At 41.1% G+C, this 19,934-nt stretch overlaps 1 protein-coding gene across 1 annotated transcript in view; it reads right to left on the bottom strand.

Annotated features, from left to right (window-relative positions):
* Positions 1-19,934, bottom strand: part of tln2a (talin 2a) — a 78,362-nt gene that overhangs the window by 3,359 nt on the left and 55,069 nt on the right. Inside the window, exons 23-56 of the mRNA XM_055036480.1 lie at positions 18,510-18,638; positions 17,913-18,026; positions 17,511-17,624; positions 17,024-17,158; positions 16,711-16,839; positions 16,495-16,597; positions 16,159-16,367; positions 15,766-15,885; positions 15,407-15,604; positions 15,166-15,305; positions 14,274-14,367; positions 14,093-14,182; positions 13,876-13,998; positions 13,662-13,805; positions 12,921-13,082; positions 12,586-12,726; positions 12,290-12,471; positions 10,771-10,903; positions 10,455-10,556; positions 9,490-9,660; positions 9,225-9,371; positions 7,590-7,691; positions 7,261-7,380; positions 6,937-7,083; positions 6,533-6,699; positions 5,607-5,790; positions 5,386-5,511; positions 4,168-4,284; positions 3,856-4,041; positions 3,654-3,761; positions 3,434-3,539; positions 2,055-2,179; positions 537-725; positions 271-453 (exon numbers count right to left, since the gene is read on the bottom strand). Of these exons, the coding sequence (XP_054892455.1) occupies positions 271-453; positions 537-725; positions 2,055-2,179; positions 3,434-3,539; positions 3,654-3,761; positions 3,856-4,041; positions 4,168-4,284; positions 5,386-5,511; positions 5,607-5,790; positions 6,533-6,699; positions 6,937-7,083; positions 7,261-7,380; positions 7,590-7,691; positions 9,225-9,371; positions 9,490-9,660; positions 10,455-10,556; positions 10,771-10,903; positions 12,290-12,471; positions 12,586-12,726; positions 12,921-13,082; positions 13,662-13,805; positions 13,876-13,998; positions 14,093-14,182; positions 14,274-14,367; positions 15,166-15,305; positions 15,407-15,604; positions 15,766-15,885; positions 16,159-16,367; positions 16,495-16,597; positions 16,711-16,839; positions 17,024-17,158; positions 17,511-17,624; positions 17,913-18,026; positions 18,510-18,638 (4,740 nt within the window). The remainder of the gene's footprint in view (positions 1-270; positions 454-536; positions 726-2,054; positions 2,180-3,433; positions 3,540-3,653; positions 3,762-3,855; positions 4,042-4,167; positions 4,285-5,385; positions 5,512-5,606; positions 5,791-6,532; positions 6,700-6,936; positions 7,084-7,260; positions 7,381-7,589; positions 7,692-9,224; positions 9,372-9,489; positions 9,661-10,454; positions 10,557-10,770; positions 10,904-12,289; positions 12,472-12,585; positions 12,727-12,920; positions 13,083-13,661; positions 13,806-13,875; positions 13,999-14,092; positions 14,183-14,273; positions 14,368-15,165; positions 15,306-15,406; positions 15,605-15,765; positions 15,886-16,158; positions 16,368-16,494; positions 16,598-16,710; positions 16,840-17,023; positions 17,159-17,510; positions 17,625-17,912; positions 18,027-18,509; positions 18,639-19,934) is intronic.

Genomic DNA, 19,934 nt, shown 5'->3' with positions numbered 1-19,934 from the left:
AGTGTCTGGACATTGCAAATCAAGCTTACCACAATCAAATCAAGCTTGATTTGTAATGTCTGAAAACTGTTTCTTATTCAGATTTTTCTTTCCTGCTATAGATGGATTAACCACACCAAAAAACAGAAAAGTGGTGTGAATTGTAAGAAAAAAAGCTAGTGAAATGAGCAAAACAGCTTTTTATCACTATAATCACTCTTTTATTTTTATGGTACTAATGAAAATAAAATTAGGTTTTGGTAAATAAGGTTCAGGATCATAACTGCGTACCTGCAGTCTTCTCATGGCCTCGGAGTCCTGGTCCGCCTTCACCTTGCAGGCCACCAGCAGCTGGGCAGTGGAGGCTGCCACCTGTTTGGCTGAAGAGATGAGCTTTTCCTCGCTGGCGTGGCCTTGCACTGAAGCGTTGGCTGCTTCGCACAGGTTACTTGTTGCTGCTGCTACCATACGTGCCTGTGAGATAATAAGTAAAGGAAACGTTACAAATGTTTGCTCTGATTGTTATCGGCTGGATCTCTTCTGTGGCAAGGACTTACGGCAGAAATGAGCCCCTGGGACCATTGACCATCATCCACAGCATTGGCAGGGATGGAGCCCACTTTGCCCTGGGCCACCAGCTCCCTCTGAGCGGCCGAGGCAGATTTGACCAACGCGCTGGTGGCTGCAGCAATGGACTTGGCAGCCTCCAGGATCTGCTCCTCAAAGTTCAGTGTCTCATCCGCCTGCTGAGGGTGGAAGGAGGGCCAGTCAGTAAAATACCAGAAACACTAGTTCATAACTCCTAAAAAAAACTAAACAAAATTAGCCTGGATCAACTGAAGAGGAACAAACATTCAGTACTTCATTCTCACACACAGACACACATTCACACCACAAGTCTGAAGACAGAGCGGGACACTGTAGGAATATGTTTGATATATAGTTGGGACTGAATAACAACCTAATATATCAAACATATCAGACAGAGCCCTGCAGAGAAGGCCTCCGGTGGTGGGGGTGGGCAAGGGAGGAGAGGATGGGGGTTTAAATGGCAGCAGACTCAGACGGACTAAGCTAAAACCAGGACATATGAGTTGATGGGAAATGGATTAGGGAAAAGGAACAGGAGGAGGAAGGGGGGCTGTAAACTGTGTTGTTGTGGGAGCGTGGGATGCAAACAGAGACGACACCTCAGAGGCTGGGTTTGTGCGTTTCACATAGAAATGAGAAAGACTGAAGATGAAGGTGGACAGAAATCTTCACAAAAGTGTTCTGTTCTAGAAAGACACCCAAATAACTAAAGAAACTATCCTACTTTTTTTATGTATTTGAAAACACTTAATGAGCAATAATGTCAGTCAATTTTGGAATGCCAACATGACGATATATTGCCATTAAAAATATAACAGGACTAATGTCTTTCTGATTAGGCTTCATTGCTGAAACAAACACCAGATAAAGAACTCATATCAAATTGAATGCATTATTTACATCTCAATTACAGTTTTATTTTAAAAAGTTGCTTCTGGCTTCGATATGCTGTTTTGACAATGAAACACTCTGTTTATAGTCCCGAAATGCTTTTACCAAAGCATATTCTAACTTTTTACATTTCTCTACTGCATTAAACAGACATCATAAAATCTTTTGAAGCATTTAAAGCAGCTGCACAGTTACAGTGGGTTGTTATAAAATTATTTACTTTCATTGACAAATAAATACTAAGAGTAATTTGATTAATATTTAGAATTGCCGGTGAATTATTATTTTCACCTTATCATTTGTAACAAATGTAAACAGCAGATTAAGGAAATTGTATCCATTGATATCAAGTCAAAAAATGTAAATTAGATCTATCTTGCGGAGAAAAAAATGGTGAATTACATACTTTCATATCCATATCTCGTTCAACTGTACTTTTACTGATATAGGCACGAAAATATACATATTTATTATTTTTTTAAACTTTTTACAGCAGCCGACAAAGTTAATGTCTATATTTTGGAGCAATTTAAGAAATGTTAAAACTATTTCCCCCTTTTTATTCCTCAGTTATCCATCACTAAGTCCCCCACCTTTGGTTTCGCTCTGGGTTTCAGCTGCTCCAGCTTCTTCGCTGCCGCCTCGATGGACGCTGCGGCCCCAAGCAGCTCAGTCTCTGCGATCACTGTAGGATCCTCGGGGTCCACCCACTCCGAGCCTGAAGCGCAATACACACACCATCAGGTTTTAAAACTCGAAGGCGGAAATCAAACACTGCCTTAGAAACCTGTGTTGCATCAGAGCATGCCTCAACACGCCGATCACAACAGAAAACAACAGAACCGTGAGCACAGAAAAAAAGCAAATCTCCGCACATCTCCATGCACAGCTGATGGAGCGAACAAACAGGCTGAAAATGAAGTAATGAAGATTAAATGGAAATAAGGTGCGATAAATAAAGACAACGATGCTTGAGAAGCCTGATGGTGGCTGATTAAAGAAACCTTTGGTAGTGCTGAAGAAGTCACAGTACACAAATCAATGCTATCTTACCTCCGTCTGTGGCAAAATAAGAGGGGACAGGAATATTATTAAAATGTTTTAAAATGTCTGTTTTATACAGGTCTGTGCAAAATTATGCAAATCCCTGGAGCTCTTTCACATTTTGTAACTAAAATCTTCCAAGTGATATTTAATTTCAGGTGATGCACCAACACAATGTAAAGGCATCCTGGTAGAATGAAACAAAATTGAAAAATGGTCTTCAGTAATATGTTAATAATAAATTCAGTGCAAGCCTTTACCAAAAGTTACCTAATGGGTAAGAAGAGTCAAAATAAAAAGACACAGTGTGACAGAAATCCAACACTGCACATGATCCTGAACCCAACATCTCAACCATGGTTTGCATTTCTTCAGCAGAGTAAAGCTCATCAGCGTTAATGGAAAGATGGACGGAGCTAAATACATAATGTCTTGAGGAAGACGTGTTAAGAGGCTGCAACAGACTGACTACAACCTTAAACACAATCTAAATACCACCAGAACTGCAACACAAGTATTTAAATCAAAGCCATGTGTGAATGACAAAAATAAAAGTCTAGACCAAAATCCATCTGGAGATTTGAGACAAGAATTCAGATACTTTCCATCTAATCTGACTGAGGTTGAGGCATTTACTAAAGTAAAATGTTTCGATACAGTATTCACATACAAATGCAAACAACATTTGAGATTTTTTTTTAGTAAAAAAAATAAACAAACAATAATAATAAATAAAATAATAATGTTGAGAATCTTTCATTCTTTTACTTCAGACTCGCACATATGATCTACTTTGTGTTGGAATATCACATAAAATCCCAATAACACACCTAAAAATCTGTGGTTACAAAATGCGAAAAGGAACAAGAGGCTGGAATACTTTTGCACGGCTCTGTCTTGAGGTGCCGGTCTGGGTGGCGGCTGTTACCTTTCATGGCCTCAGCAGTCTGGATGAGCTCTGTGACGGCGCCTGCCACTCGTTTGGAGCAAGCTGCCAGGTGCTGCTTCTGCTCTGCTGAGGGCTTCTGCATCACCTGAGCACACACACTGATCACTTGAACACTTGTACAGGAGAGAGTGCGAGCTAGCTAACAAAAAGGGGAAAGTTATTTCCATGCAAACCCTTCCTGATGTGGTTTATGACCCACCAGCAGTACTTGTTCCAGCAGATCAATGTATCCAGTTGTGCATTCTGCTCCAAACATCAGGGCTCTGTTCTTGACCTCTTCGTTGACCTCTGGATGGTAAGCCGCTTGCTGGAAAGAAAAAATCAATAAACAAACATTTTAACTTTTACAATTTAATCTCTGTAGCACATGGCAGCCAGCATATATTGAAGCGGCTCGGCACCTTGCAGGTCGTTAGCATGTCGGAGATAGCTTTGCGGCTCAGGTTGGCTGTATGGATGATGTCCTCTTGGCGTGCAGAGTTTCCTGCAGCCACAGCTTTAGCGGTAGCTATTGTGATGCCTTTAGTCATGCGTATGAACTCCTCTGGTGTGGTGGTCTTATTGGGAGAGTCCCTAGACTGAAACACCTGATAGGATGGAGAAAACCAGACAGTAAAGTTATGCAACTAAAAGACTAAATCACAGTCTTGGTGAAAAAAAGAAACTGATGAGTTTTTCCAGCTAATGAGTTTTTTTTCCCTGGCCTTTCTTACCGCCATTTCCTGTTTGATACACTCGATCGTAGCCTCAAGTGCCCTGGTGCCCCGAGTCGCCTCGTCCTCCACAGCCTTGACAGTCTTCAGCAGGGACGTCACATTGGTCACCATCACCTGGAACACAGCATTACTGGTTTTACACCCAGTTAAGATGCTTTACCCAATGACAAATCATTCTTAAGTCAGAAAATAAAGTCCCATTTATTCACAGCTTGGTTATAAAGGTATTAAGTACATAAAAGTGAAGCATGAAATGGAAAGTAACAATGCCGAGATAAGTTAATGTATCCTCAGCATTGTGTATTTTGAATAATGATTAAAAGCCACCAAATTCAGTAACCATCACACACTGTGGCTCCAGGGGGCGCTGTAATCTGCAGATTATTCTTGTCATAAAATGAACCCATACTGAAACTTAATAGTTAACCTTCTGTCAATATATGTTCAAACTTTTTGTCATATCAGTAAAAAAAAATTTGTATGCAGTATAAAGATACAAAAGTCACATAAAAGTAATGTTTTGGTTGGGAATGAAAACATTTCCTTTAAATTCTAGAAAAGTCCTAACAGCACCTCTAAAACTCCACAATGAAATGAAACCTTTGCACCCAGTAGTTGACTCTTCAGTTCAGTTGTAAACAAATCTTTAAAAGTCTTGCATGAATGACTCTCCTGCTCATGATATAAACTAATTTAAATTCTAAAACCTCTCCACCCAAATTATGGAAAACGTTCTGTTTGTAGTTTTCAATATCCAAATAAAGATGCTTTTCACCTTAATGAATGACAGAAGAAAAATAAACTAAAAATCTTTAAAACCGTTTCTGTTTTCCAACCTTAAGCCTAAAACTGGATGTTTTTTCACCATCTGTAAGACTTTGACACCCTGGGCTGTTGCTGACTGAACTGACATCTTCACAGCTCAGACTGATAATGAGGAGCCGGATAGTGCAATCAGTGAATTATGAGCTGCAGCTTCAACACTGCATGTGTGTCAGAAAAGAGAATTCAACTGTTCATTTCTGTTGAACAGGGTTTCATATGCATTACAGATTTCCTCTTTCCTTAGGCTTGATAAGATATTGATAACCCAAAAAAAGTATTTTAGAAGGGTTTATTTTTTGTTGTTTATATGGTTCACAGTTCATATCATATTAAACCAATACATGGAGAAATTGACCCACGAAACACATTTTTCCAGAATGATACCCCCACCTTAGCAGCACTCTTCAGCTGGTACATAGATGGATCATCTGCTGCCTTCCCGGCCGCACACTTGGTGGCACTAATGAGCTCAGCTAGCGCCTTGGCCACGTCTTTGACTGCATTAATCAGAACCACCTGGTGAAAAAGGCAGACAGGGACACTGACTTGTTACCGTGACGTCTGGGAAGCACAAAGAAGTGACATGACATTGTTTCACAACTCGTGGTCACCTGTGTCTCAGGGTCATCAGAGCCGATGCTGGCCGCTCCCAGTTTGACAACATCGGTGAGCTGGGTGATGGTTTTGGCAGAAGACTGGGCGGCCTGGGCCAATTTGTCCTGACCAGAAGCGGCTCCGGACACAAGCATCTTGGTGTCCTCAACCAGGGCTTTGGCAGTCTTCAGAATATTTTCCCTGATTCCAGAACAGAGAGTGAAAGTTAATAAAACAAACTACTTGTCCCACAAAATATGACAAGTAGTCATTCAGTTGAGCTTTGAAGACATCTGAGCTTTGGCAGAAAATTTTCTAGTATTATTTTGAGTAAATAAAATCTTGAACTCAAAGCCTAACCCTTGCAGAAACAATCATTGGAATGATATGCAGATGTTTTGATTTCCAAGAAGAACTTTTTCTAAAACTGTTAGGGAGGACAGTCACAAATGTGCAGGAAATTCTCAAGTTTCCTGAAATCAAATTTATGCAGCACTACCACTTATGCTTTTCTATTCTAGCATGAGGTAAAAACTGCCTGAGCACTGCCTGGAAGGATTCATGTCACTGTGTCATGTAATGTCACAGGTCTCAGCTTGAATCAGCAGATATGTCCATCTATGCACTGTGCTGCATTCAGAACTCCCTTGACAGGAGACAATGTGCCTTTTAAACAAGAAGAGGGGCCCAGTAATACGAAAATAAATCAATCAATTTATTCTAAAAACAGTAAGACTGCATTCAGAGTGAGTACAGTCCAAAATATGAATTTAATGCAGCGTGACACCTCTGCCATCTTTAGTATGTCTGGGTAATTTGCATCTTAAACACCAAAGTCTTCCTTTGCATTTAACAGATTACACTTCATTCTGTCAGTCTGGGATGAAAACTCATCTGAACAAAGAAGCTGTAATTAGGTTTACATCCAAGTATTTCAAAGAACCTGTGGTCTGCGAAGGACTCGTCATTCTCTGCATTGAGCGTGCCTGCAGATGCAAACATGATGGTGGTGTCCAGATCTGCGATGATGCCCGACACGGCGCTGGCAGCGGTGATGCAAGCTTGGGTGCCCCTGTTACCAGCCTGGAGGGCTGACAGCACCAAGGACACCTGGGGACACAGAGAGATTCAAATCCATAAATATACAGGTGAGGATGAACAATTACCTGCAGGTACAACTTTTTTTTTTAAAGAGCAAATAGTTGAAGGAGTTTTGTTTGCTAATTCTTTATTAAGGGAAACTAATCATTTTCAATTGCATTTTTTTTGATGAAATTTTTCAATGAACTTGGAGAAAATGTTTGTTTTTCCTTTTTGCCATGTGGCTAAATTTTATGAATCTGATACCTTCTCTGTGACAGCCCGGGCGCAGTCGATGAGCTCTCGCTTGGTGAAGTTGTCCGTCGGGCTGATCTGCAAAGCTCCGGCCTTCTGGACCAGGAAGATGCAGCCATGACCGAGCTCCTGCACTCGGCTCTTTATCTGGAAACCGATCTGCAACGAAGGAGAAGCCGACCAGAAAACTTAAGCGCTGATTTACAAAGAAGAGATTTTAATTTCACAGAAAGATCCTGGTTAATTAACTGGCTTCTTTGTTCCTGATGACTGAACTTCATCCCCATGGCTTGTGAAAGTGGAGCTGCTTTATGAGTGTCTTAGTTTCCTCCTCACCTCTTCTGGCTCAGCAGTGTGAGCAGCCAGCCGCCCCTGAACGGCCAACTGGCTGTAGTCCACGGTCACTTGAGAGGCCAGAGCCCCCAGCTCATCTGGACTGGTCACTGATTTGGTCATCTAATGGATAAACACACACAATGAACTTCAGAGTGGAGATAAAACACACAGTCTCATTTCAGCCTAGTAATCAGCGTTTTAAAACTGGTGACCTTTCATAAAGCATCAGCCAAATTACTACAGGTCACAATTGTTTACAGGACGTATGATAAGTTTGTTTATATTCTCAACTTTGTCAAGTTGGAGTTGTACTTGTCGTGAAGGCTTACCATCTCCTGGGCAGTAACTGCAATAGCCTTTGAATGTTTCACCATGTTAGTCTGGTAATCCACAAAGGAGCCTTCAGGTTCGGCAGGCGTTCCTTCATCAAGCTAAATTTGGACACAAACTAGTTAGAAATGGCATTGCAGATCACATTTATTTGTTCACTATGCACACATCAGAAAAAGAAAATCATTTAGGTCTTTACCTTGAGGCGTTATTTCACCTACAAATTTTTTCACCTCTTTAAAAGCAAAGAAATGAATTCTTTACACTCATTAAAATTTATCCAGCCAAGTTTGTAATTACAACTTTGAAAAAGGCAATGCAGGCATATTGTTTCCAGCACTTTTACTAAATTAGATAGTGTTCAACACAATTGCCTGACACAGGAAAGGAAGAGACAAAAAAAAGATAATGTGGGAAAAGCATGCCAGGATCGATTGGAATTCATAATATTATAAGTGTGTGATCTTCGCCACTCCTGCTGAGAGAAATCGCATCTTGGAATCCGCAGCCTTGAATAAGTTCATGAGAAAAAGCTTCAAATGAGCTCTGCTTGAATCACAGAGGGCAACAAGCCATTATTGATTGATTATCCCCGTTTAATCAACTGCGCTGAAGGTCACGCAGGCAAATAGACTCCCGAATGCTGAAAATGCAGAGCTACAACTGATCATTTTATAAATGATCCATAATGTTAAATGAATTCAAACACGACATTCTCTATGATGAGGTCACACATCTCAGGCATTGTTGCCTTAGTGATAATTGTTGTTTTGGAGTGTAAGAAAACATGTAATGAGATCGTGTTATTCTCACCAATTATCAAGGTAAAAAGGTTCCTGACTTTCTTTGCACTTTATATTTTTGCCAGCAGTTTGGCTTTTGGAAAAAAAGCCAGGCTTTGTTTAAGGATGGATACATCAACAACTGATTTTCCCCCACTGAATTATTTAAATGCGCTTAAACAAAACAAAGGTTGCAGTCATTATGCTGCGAACATGAAGTGACAAGCTAAGAAAACCAACAATTCTGTTATTTTTAACAGAATAAATTCTGAAACTTTTATATTTATACAATAATTAAGTCTGGATTACTGCAAAATCATCAATACACCATGAGCCTTCAGACATTTTGTCACATGACAACCACAGGTGTTGATGTCTTTTTAGGGGATTTTATGGAAAAGAAAAAGTCAACCTATGACAAATCTAATCTCAATCTCAAATGTTCTGTAAAGGCCTCAGTGGGTTGTTACAGAACCAGAATCACAAAGACCTGCAAATCACGTCAGAGAAAAAACTTTTAAATCAGTGAGGTCGCTCATGGAGAACTGTTCAGTCAATCATTTAACACTGGAAAGAGATGTTTATGTGAAGAAAAGTAAAACACTGCGTAAATTTTCCTTTCATTTTGGGGACATGACTTATTATACATAAGTTCAAAGGGTAGTAATACTTTCCAAGACGCTTCCTGCTATTGCTAGGAAGCAATAGCAGCAAACTTTTCTTGTAAAAAAAAAAAAAAAAAAAACTGAAACAAAGTGGGTTAATGGGTTTGTTTGGGTTTAAATATAAGACTGAGGGTTTTCATTAATTCATTCACTGTGGAGTTAAAATTTCCTTCCCTGAAGAGCTCACCTTGGCCATGGCCTCAGCAATGGACTCCACCATTCCTCCCACCATGCCCACCTCACTGGCTGCCTCGTTCAACGTCACCATCATGTCATCCACTGCCTCCTTCATGAGCTGAGCTGCCTCCGCAATGGCATCATGGGTATGGGCCGCCTACAAAGTTATCCACACAAATACCAGCAGAGCCGGTTAAGTATCTTTCTTGGATCGTCTCAGCTGCTGGGCAGAATTAGTTTAAACAAAACTTAGAGGTTTAAATGAATATTCTTGCCTTTGGATTTCCTCCACCCTCCTTTGCAGCATAGAGCATCTGCAGGGCAGACTCAGCCAGTGTCTTTGTTTGGTCCAGGAAAGTCATCTGCTGCTGGTGGTCACTGAGCTTGGAGGTGACACCCACAGAAGCCTTGATGAGCGGTTCAAAGTAACCTGCCAGCTGGGTAACCTGATGGGGGAAAAATACACAAGTTCTGGTAGCAGAAGACCCAGTTATACTTAAATTTAAACATGACTTTCTAATTTTCTTTTCCTCAATGCTGAATCCTTTAAGTACTATTTGGTATCTTTGGTAATCTATTTGTAAAAAACAAAAGATTTAGCATTTTTTTTAATCACACCAAGTGTAAAGGACCACAGATCTAGTTTGACCCGAATATGAAATTTAAGTCGAAAACTCAAACTTTTAAAACGGCTCCTTTTTAGTTCTAGATGTATCCATTCAATCACTAAGTCAAAACTAAAAATGCTGTCTGTAAAATGTTGAAATCAAGTTGACATGTTCCAAACTGATAATAAAGAATGTAAATAAATAAATATAAATAAAACAAAAAAAATGAATTTTAAAAATGCCTTTTTATGGCCTTGCCCCATCCTTCCTGTCTGATCCGTCCAACTCTTTTTAAAAGGCATCTGAAGTTTTGGTCATTTCCATAATTTTGTCACATTTCTCATTACTTTAAGACAGGGGTGCCCAAAGTCGGTCCTCCAGGACGGCATCCTGCATGTTTTAGTTCTCTCCCTGGTGGTATCAACAACCTTTTCAGCATGTCCATGTTCTTCTTAGGCCTTCTAACGAGCAATCATTTGATCCAGGTACGTTAAACCAGGGAGAGCACTTGCAGGATGACGGCCCTCGAGGACTCTGGGCACCACTGCTTTAAGAGAACATCTCAAAAATCACACTACTCTGTCGCTCCATCATTCCAGTGCACTCGTGATTACCGTCCCTGGCCCACATACCTTGTGTCCTAGTTGAGAAGCTTCGCCTCTGGCAGCTGTTGAAACGGGGTCAATTAAGTAACCAATTTCCTGCACAGCAGAGGTCAGCTGCTCCTGTAGCGCCTGACCCAGGAATTAAAAGAAGTTAAGTGGCTTTGTTTGATCTGATTTAATTAATATGTATTGGTTTGCGTAAACAAGCCGTCAGGAAGCAACATAAAACAGAGATGCAAGGGGGAAACGTGAAGCTTTTTGGATTCTCTTGGTTCAAACATTCAGCAGGAGATCTAATGGGATCAGAACATTGTGATAAGATTGTATATTCTCAGCTGCTCACCTCTAGTGAGATGTCGTCCCTGCTGGGGAGGTTCTGGCTGACGGTGGCCAGAGAGGCCTGCTCAATGTCTCGGATACATTTGTTAATTTTATCAATTGACGAGTCACACTCCCGCTGGCCTGGGGCTTTGTCTCTGAAAACCAGACAAAAAAAAGGGGTTAAGAACAGAAAGCAATGAAATACTCTGATATATAGATGAAGAAGACAGGACAACAAAAGTGAAAAACAGACATATTTTTAAAACATTGTCTTTGGGATTTGCCCAAAGAAATCCCATTTTCTTGGGATTTTCTATGTGCAAGAAAATCAAGCTGGGAAGGTAATTTAGCTGCTGTGGCTCTGGCCTCTTTGGCAGATTAAGTCTGTTCAGCATCACTTTGGCCCTGTGGTGGGACAGTGAGGAAATCTACCAGAAAACCTCATCTTTGTGTTTAATGAGACGAACAAAGTTATGAGATCGACCTCTACAGGACAGAGAGGTCCTTTGCCATTTGTATTCGCCAGCACCGCAGCAGATCACAGAATCCCATTAAAGGCATGGGCCGAAGTCCCAGTTGTGAATTTGCAGTCCATGAGGAAGCCTGCGATAAGAGCAGCAGAACTGAAAGAGATGCTAAGCTGGCTGGCTGTGTGTGAATGCTAATTTGCAGATGTTCTGGGAAGAGAAGAAAGCCTCAACATTCAGAGCGTCTGTTGTTGGGGGTCGAGTGCCTCTGGGGGATCAGTGTTTTTCTGAACAAGGTCAGGAGCAAAAAGGTGTGAAAGATAAAATGAAACATGCAAAAATGTCATCATGCATGACTGTATAAAGATGTTTTAATTCATTCAGTTCAACCTGAAGTTCATAAGGATTCATTATACACACAATTTTTTGACTATATCAATATTCAAAAACTTTTTATGACTAAAGGTAAAGGAACCCTATAATTCAACATCAATATGAAGGTCATTACAGGCAGTTTTGAAGTGTGATCAGGCACCAGGACTTTTGGCATTTCTAAAATGCTCATCAGCAGATTGAAGCATGAATTGCATTAAAACTTCCTGATAGACAGCTGCAAATATTTAGACTTAATGAAACATGGCTGACAGCGTATCATTACCAGCAGATGACACGCATCATTCCTGACTCTGGAAACTCCATAATGGACACTGAGCAGCATGGATCCCATGCTTCTGCCACACTTTTCCCTAACACTTAACTTTCCATTCATATGTTTTGAGGCAGAACTCTGATGACTGTGTGCTAGTCAAATGTCAAGTAAGCAGAAGTCCATAATAATTCAGGCCATAACATAACAGTGTGTTTTTATCATATTTATGTGATGTTCTACTTTTATAAGAGCTTTCGATTAGCTGTAACCCATGCTGATCAAAATGAACAGAATAAACATGTCACCTTGTGTGTATCAGATCTAGTTAATGAGATTCTCATTTTGCAATTTTAACATCTACATCTCTTCATAGAAGTCAACGTAAACATGATACATAAGAGCTGAGCAATCTCTTCCTCACTAACCGGATGGCTGTGATGAGACCCTTGATGGAGTCGGAGACGGTGCGAGAGTGACCAGCCAGAACGGACCAAGTGGGAGGGTCTTTGGGGTTGATAACCAATGAACGTGCCGTTTTGAGCAAGTGGGTGGAGCTGTCGAGCATGGAGCGTGCCGAGTGGAGGATGGGTTCTTGAGCTGCTGAGCCCTGTAAGCGGAAAAATGCTTCTTAAGTAAATTAGAAACGCTTGAACGTGTTCCACAACCCTCTGTTTAATGACAAAGGTGTAATCAGGGGTTTCAGATGTTCTCGTGGACACACCTCGTTGCTGATTTTAGCTGGGACGCTGGCAAACTCGGGGTTGGAGGCGAACGTCGTCAGGTTCTCCACGGCTTCGATGAGTGGAGAGGTGGCGACCCGACACCTGTTCCTGTTCTCCTCTGAGAAATCGCCATCTAGAGCCTTTGAAAACGAGACAGAACCAGTCAAAATCTTAATCAGTGGGTCAGATCCCAAAAACAGAGAAAATTAAGTTCAGACACCAAATTATTGAGCAGAAATATCTTATTTTGGAAAATAAATCAAAGTAAAAGAAACGAAGAATAAAATTCTACCAAATGATTATTATGGACCTTGGAATTCCGGTTCTGGCCTACCTTGATGGTTTTGACCAGGTTGGCAGTGGTATTAGCCACCTCCTTGGCAGATTGTACAAAGTGCCTTTTAGCAACTGGGTTAGTGGTCTTGGAAGAGGCCAGACGGCAGGCGTTGCACAATGCAGAGGTGTGCTTTGCAACGATTGTGGCTGCAGACAGCACCTGTTGTATGACAAACAATAAAAAACCCACTGAGCAAGGGAGACTTGACTTCAAAACAGTTATTCATTTAAAATAAAGCAGCTACAAAAACATCTCGCCTTTTACAAAAAATAAAACCCCTATAAATGTTAAAGTGAAACATTGAAACTCCACAAAGCAATAAAATGGCAACTAGAGTGTTGTATGGGAGTGTGAGGAAAAGAGAAGTACTTTTATATTAATAAGCATCTCTTGAGCTTTAAGCTAGCTGTACTCAAGCAGATCGTAATAGAAAAATCCAGCTGATACTGAGAAATATCAATATTGGACTTTCATATAAGGAGGACGGCCATTTGGATACAAATCAGTAAAAGGTTTGCCACTAAAAACACAAGTTGGGTCACTTTTATTACCATTTTCACAAACACTGATTAAGTGTAATCACCAAAGCTAAAAATAATAAAATGTTATAAAACCAACATGTTTCAGGCCAAGATAAATAAAAAAATGCTTATTTTTGCAATATTTTTTTTAAAGTGCTATGAAGCAGTTGTTATAAAATCACTGATAGTTCAAAGATTTGCATGTATATTTGTGCACCTGGGAGGGGCTGCTCTGTGGGTCCACTAGGTTCTGACAGGCCATCTGGATAGCCTGGTTGGCCCTGGCAAACTGGATGGGATCCACCAACCCCTGGTGTCCGGCCTGACTGTTGGGGTCCGATACACCCACCAGGTAGGAGGCCTGAGAAAAAACGCGCATAACCGTTAGTCGCAATCACCCGCATACACACAGCAGCTTCTCCATTCTGTACCTGTGCCGCAGCTTCAGTGAGGCCACAGAGGGCTTTGGAGGCGGAGCCAACACAGTCTCCAAAGGAAGGCACGTCCCCGGTCTTACAGTTCTGAGAAATGCCAGCCATGGACTCTCCCAGGACCTGAACAAAGCACCAGCAGGAGGGGGACCAATGATTAGGCCGCGGTATGGCAGAGGGTGCTCTGATCTTCAGGCTACTGGACATAAAGGCCTACCTTGGAGTTCTCCATCACACTCTCAATGCAGTCAAAGTACGAGAGGTCGCTGACGGGTTCGCTGGGGTTGTCCAGCATTCCTCTGACAGCCTAGTGAACAAATTAGCAGGACAGAATGAGTGACTCCAAATCCTACATGAAAGAGAAAGACAAGCAAATAATCAGAAACTAATAGATTTACCTCCAACTCTCTAAGGGCGTTGTCGCACTCTTTCTGGCCGGGCGCCTGCTGGGTACACAGCGTGATCAGCTGGTTAATGCTGTCAGTCACAGCTCTGAAAAACAAAATGAACACAAAAACATTCAAAGCAGTACAATTATCAGTGTTGCATATTTCATGAGCACATAAGGGAAGTGTAAATTACATTTCATGGAACTGTAAAGGGTAAATATTGCTTTCAATCTCTTTTTTTTTTGGAACAAGGATAATATACTATGCCTATTTAGTTTCTCCAGCTTCTCACTTACTTCCAGTGCAGAGGCATTTAGGTCCTTGGATCAAGTTTGAGTCTCTCTAGACTCATGCCGTCTGGAGACATGAGTCTGCTCTATCTTTCAGTTTTCAATATACTGGAACTTACAAAAAGTATTCACTGTCCATAAACATAACTTTTATTTACACCTTTAATCAAGTTCTAACCACAAATTTGAATGTTCTGTGGAGAATTTTAGGTCTTAGATCATTTAAAAAATTCTGTTAGGACTGGTGTGTATTAGTAATCTGACGCCCCTAAATAATAAGTGCATTCAATTACATTCACAAGTAACCTAGCTAGTGAATGTACTTCCTCTCTGTGACAAGTTTTGGATGGCCTGCAGATATTAAAAACTCAGATGGGAGATTCTGTTACTAGGTTTTCAGTGGCCATCTCAAAAAAAATGGAGCAAAAGCTGCATAGGGGGCACAAATATGTGGAAGAATACACTTTGTTGAACTTCAAAAGGTGGTTCAACTAAGTAAATTATTGTAAAAAGGTGTTGAAAAACAGGCTTAACTTTTCCTGTAGTAGTAAATTTATAGAATGCAAAAAAAGTTAGTTTTTGCAAAGCACTCTTGTGTTTAGTTGTCCTACCTTGCTGCAGCAGCTAGCAGGTTTTTGGCATTTGCAGCTGCAGGGTCCACAGACAGACTTTTAGCAGCCAGCAACAATTTGCTGGAAGCCATGGAGATATTTTTCAGGTTGCCAATCACTTGCACCTGGTCATCCTTTTTCTGAAACGGCACCATCATAACGCCAATAATCAGACTGAGAAAATACATTTCCAAGTTTCTACTTTGACATAATTGGGGAGCTGATTTTCAGTAAATCCAACCTGTGTGTGCCCGGCCATTTCTATGCCAGCGTCCAGAAACTCATCAAAGTCCTGGCTGAACTTTCCAGAGGCTGAAGCCAGCTGGTTACTGGAACTTCTGGAGGCGTGTACCACCTCGCCTGCCGACTGGTTCAGGTCTGCTGCCGTCTGAGTCAGATCATTCTGGGCGTCCTGAAACGACTTGGAGGCTGGAGGGATCTGCGCGTGGCACGCAGGGGAGAGACATATTGCAGTTTTTTTAGATCAAACACCAGAAAGAGAGTGAAATTTTAGCAGTATGGAAGCTGTTCCTGATATTACCATTTACTGCAGTAGGGAAAAATACACAAACATAAACAATGAGCGGGATGTTGACTCACAGTTTCAATCAGAAGTTTCTTGCTGGCCTCGCCGATGCTCTTCAGAGCCATGTCGACATCCTTCTGGCCAGGCAGACAGTTGACGCAGTTATTCAGGGAGTGAGAGACGGCTTTGGCCACCTGGAACACACAGCAGGATCACAACACAGGGTTTACAGAGGTAAGAGGAGGTGACCTGGCTTAGTTAAAAATCTGCTTGTGATGTTAATGAGTCAGGCAACATGGGGAAAAAAAACTACAAAACAAACAATTTAAAACCAGATTTAGAGCCAGAAGATTCTTACAAACTCAAAATATTCGTTTTTTTTTTTTTTTAATATTGAGTGGCATAATTTTCTTGGAAAAACCAAAAAAAAAAAAAAAAATTCTGGAGTAAAACCCGAACCCCCTCACCTGTGCCAGCCTCTGCTGACTTTCAGCGTCTCCGTCGGACATCAGCGCCTGCTTGGCCTCATGGATCAGAAGCGCAGAGCCCTCCATGACGTCTCGGGCCGAGTCCAGCATGGCGGCAGCAGCCTTGGGGTCGGTGGTGGAAGCGGCAACGCCTCGTGCTGCCTGGGCGAGTGTCTTCAAAGCCTGAGCTGTCTCTCTGGCAGCGATTCCTGGAAACAGATTCACCCAATAGCCGCACGTGTCACCACAGGATGCGTGTTTTCGAAATGAGATAGCAGGCAAGTTTGAAGCACTATTTTCTGGCTACAAAAAAAGTGTCCATTTTGCAGAACCAACCAGTGTAATGTTCATTTCCTTGGGCTGCACATGTAAGCAGCTGAGCCATGGAGGATCCCACAGCCTTTGAGGTGCTGCCCAGATCCTGAGCACATTTCTCCAACTAAAACAAAAAGAAAGGTGGAAACAAAAAAAGTTTGCCTAGCTGGGGAGTTGGGGGTGATTGGAGGAAAATCCCTCTTGAGCATCTATTCTTGGGTGGAGAATGTCTCGTACCGATTCTCCAGGCAGAGGTTTGAGCTGGGTGTTCGCTGCAGCCAGCTTCGCGTCTTGCAGTTCGCTTCTTAGGGTCTGGATGGCAGTTAGCGCCGAGTCGATCTCCATGGGGCCGCAAGCTTCATGAGCCTGGAAAGGAATATTCAGCCTTCTAATGCAGCTCCACCAATCATGTGCTGCTGCACGTCAAGATACTCCAACATTTTAAAATGTGTCATTTATAAATGCAAACGTTTCAATTAATTGAATGTTTCTGCTGAGTTTTTACTTGCAGGATTAAACTGTTGTTTTGGCGAGTTTTGCTTTGCTCTACCTTCTGTGCAGATGTCCTGAGCTCAGCCAGGCAGGTGGCCAGGTTTTTGGCACACTGACCCAGTTGCATGGCTGCGGCCTGATCGGTCACTGTGGGAACAGATGACTTGGCCGAGGTCACCATCTTACTACCAGGCTGCAGAATGAAAAGCAGATGCATTATTTCCCAATTCAAACTAAATAATTGTTCACTAAAAAGATGTTGCTTCAATGAAATAGTCTTCTATTGTGCTCATTTCATTTTCAGACGTTTCACCTCATGCAGCCCTGAAGCATTAAGAAGACAACGCTATTAATGTTTCTTTAAACAAAAAAGAGGTTACAGGCCTACTTTAACGGGACCTCCCATGATAGAAGCACTATTAATAATTTCAGCCTGGTTCCTGATGTGGGACTGAAGTTATTTGGGGAAGAGTTTGGGAATATGAAGTTTCTAGAGGTCCTTAGGCAAGTAAACTTAGAAGTGCTGAGGCCGTAGCATGTTGCACCTGCAGGAAGTTCTGGCTGGCTATGATAAGGGCCAACTGGGCACTCAGGTCCTCTGGTTTTGCCTGGCTGCCTCGGACTCCCTGGACGAGCTGGGGGATGTGGTCTGCGACAGCCTGTGGTCACACAAACGATACTGCAGTTAAAGTCTTGTTATATAACTTTATAAAAACTTGAGTGGGCAGATCAAAGAATGAATAAAAGGCCTGAAGGAGACTTATTAAATAAAAACAGACGTCATAAATGCATTTGTTTCTATAGATGAGCTACAGAAACATTCCTTTTCCTTTTTCTATTTCAAAGCATTCCTATGTTGCTTCATTTCTCAGAGGGGAAGTATAATGCATTCATGCAAACTTGACTAGGATAGAAACCAACAAAAAACTGTCTGCTCTAATCCTCACCTTACAGCTCTGCACCAGCTGCTGGTGAGCTGCTGTGTTCTTGTTGGAGGCGGCAGCGTTCTGCGCGGCAGCAATGGTCTGTGTGGCTGCAGCCGCAGCTTGCTTGGCGGCGTTCTGAGGAGATGAAATAAATATTCACCTTTAAAATGCGATCAAAAAGTAGACACCTAGATAGGCACCTCTATGTATTGATACTGCCATTTCCCAGCTCTGTCACTAAATATTCAGTGTGAAAGTCTTAGAAGACATGACATGAATACATGTTGTTAGAATAAAGAACTAAGGACACATTCCTTCTTATTTTTCTACTTCAAAGCATTCCTATGATGCTTCATTTCTATAGGGGGAAGTGTAATGCATGGATTGATAAACGTAACTAAATGTAAGGACAGAAACTGTAACAAAAAACTGCAAAGTTAAATATTTCAATGTGCAAAAAGCAGATCTGCAAAAAGTACTGATCAGAAAAATGCAATTACCAACAATCTGTTTAAAAAACATATTTGTAATTATTAAAATATTTTTATATATACAACTAAAATATTTTGGGGAGACAGATGTACGTCTGTTTTCGAGGTTTTTTTTTGCCTTGCTAACCTCCAGCCTGTTGATGAGCTTCTTCTTGATGGCGTTCTGAGCTGCAGCGTTGGTGGCCACCCGCAGGCCCTCAGCAGCCTCTCTCAGCCTCTGCTGCTGGTCCTCATTCTCTGGGTACGCTGCTGCGCCCTGAAAACACACACCACGGCATATTAATGCAATCAAAAAATGTACTAATGTCCAACTTAGTACATTAGATTATCAAAAAGTGAAGTTTATATGCCATATAGATTCATGATATACAGACTGCATTTCAAGGATTCATTTGTTTTGATTTGATGAATATTTTCTTTTTTCCTGAAATCCTTATGCTGAATTTTTAAAGATAATCAAATTTATTTACATGCACCTGATATCTAATGAGGATGAGTAGCTTTTTCACTCATAATCCCTTTGCCGATAGTCAAATTTAATATCAGTTTATATTAGAGCTCTTTCCTTTCGCTCTCTGTTTTGTTTTAATTCAACAGAGCAGATTGCTGAGGTTTTGAAAGCTAACACTTAGAAAGCTTCCTGCTGCTGTAGAAAAAGCCTGTGGCTATTAAGTTAATAACTGGGAACACGGCTTGGCATAGAAACAAGTCATTAGGATAATTGTTAAACTTTTTGCAAACAATGACAGCATTTTCTATGTTTTATTACTTGACAAGCTGTAGTATTAACGAAAAGCATCTAAATTCAAGTCAAAGGTCCTCACTGAAAAAAAACCCTGCAAAACTACATGTCTTAAAAGTGAATACAACAGATCTTAACCCCACAATTTTTAAAAGCCAACACAGAGAAATGAATGAAGTGAATAAAATGAATAATTAGTTGCCAAATCAACTATGGGCCTCGGCCTCCATTAACACAACTAAATATACAGCTGTGATGGTGAGAAATCTGGCATCAAACTCTGCAAACCAGCTGGAAGGCATCATTTCATTTCCATGGAGGAAGAGAAGCATTATTAATAACGGCGAGCAATCCTGTCGGCAGATAATGAGACTGATGTGGGGAGAGAGCAGCGAGGGAGACAAGTCTGAGGAAACAGTTCTTTTACTTTTAATCTTGCTGCTCTAAAAAATATGAGATGTAATAAAAAGCAGAGAGTCACTGTATTGACTCAGCTTATTTCCGTATTGACTGAGAAATGAATTATTGCTTTTATCAACAATTCAGTGCTAAATGTCTTTATACAACAAAGTGCGGTTTCCAAGCAAAAAGTCTGCCTCTGCAAAGGTTGAAATTATTTTATGAAGGTAGAGTCAATAATAATTAAGTAAAATCATTTTATTGACATATGCTGTCATATTTTCATTGAAAATAATAAAAGATTAGCTAAATCTGACACTGCTTGGCAACCAGACGCACCGTATTTAATGATAAATATCCACACTTTCAAAGATTTGATTTTAATGCAAACTTTTGCACATCTTGGTTACA

Source organism: Poeciliopsis prolifica, unplaced genomic scaffold, assembly GCF_027474105.1.
Source record: "Poeciliopsis prolifica strain line A6 unplaced genomic scaffold, Auburn_PproV2 SCAFFOLD011, whole genome shotgun sequence".
In the NCBI taxonomy this organism is placed as follows: Eukaryota; Metazoa; Chordata; class Actinopteri; order Cyprinodontiformes; family Poeciliidae; genus Poeciliopsis; species Poeciliopsis prolifica.
This window is presented reverse-complemented; position numbering and strand designations above follow the sequence as displayed.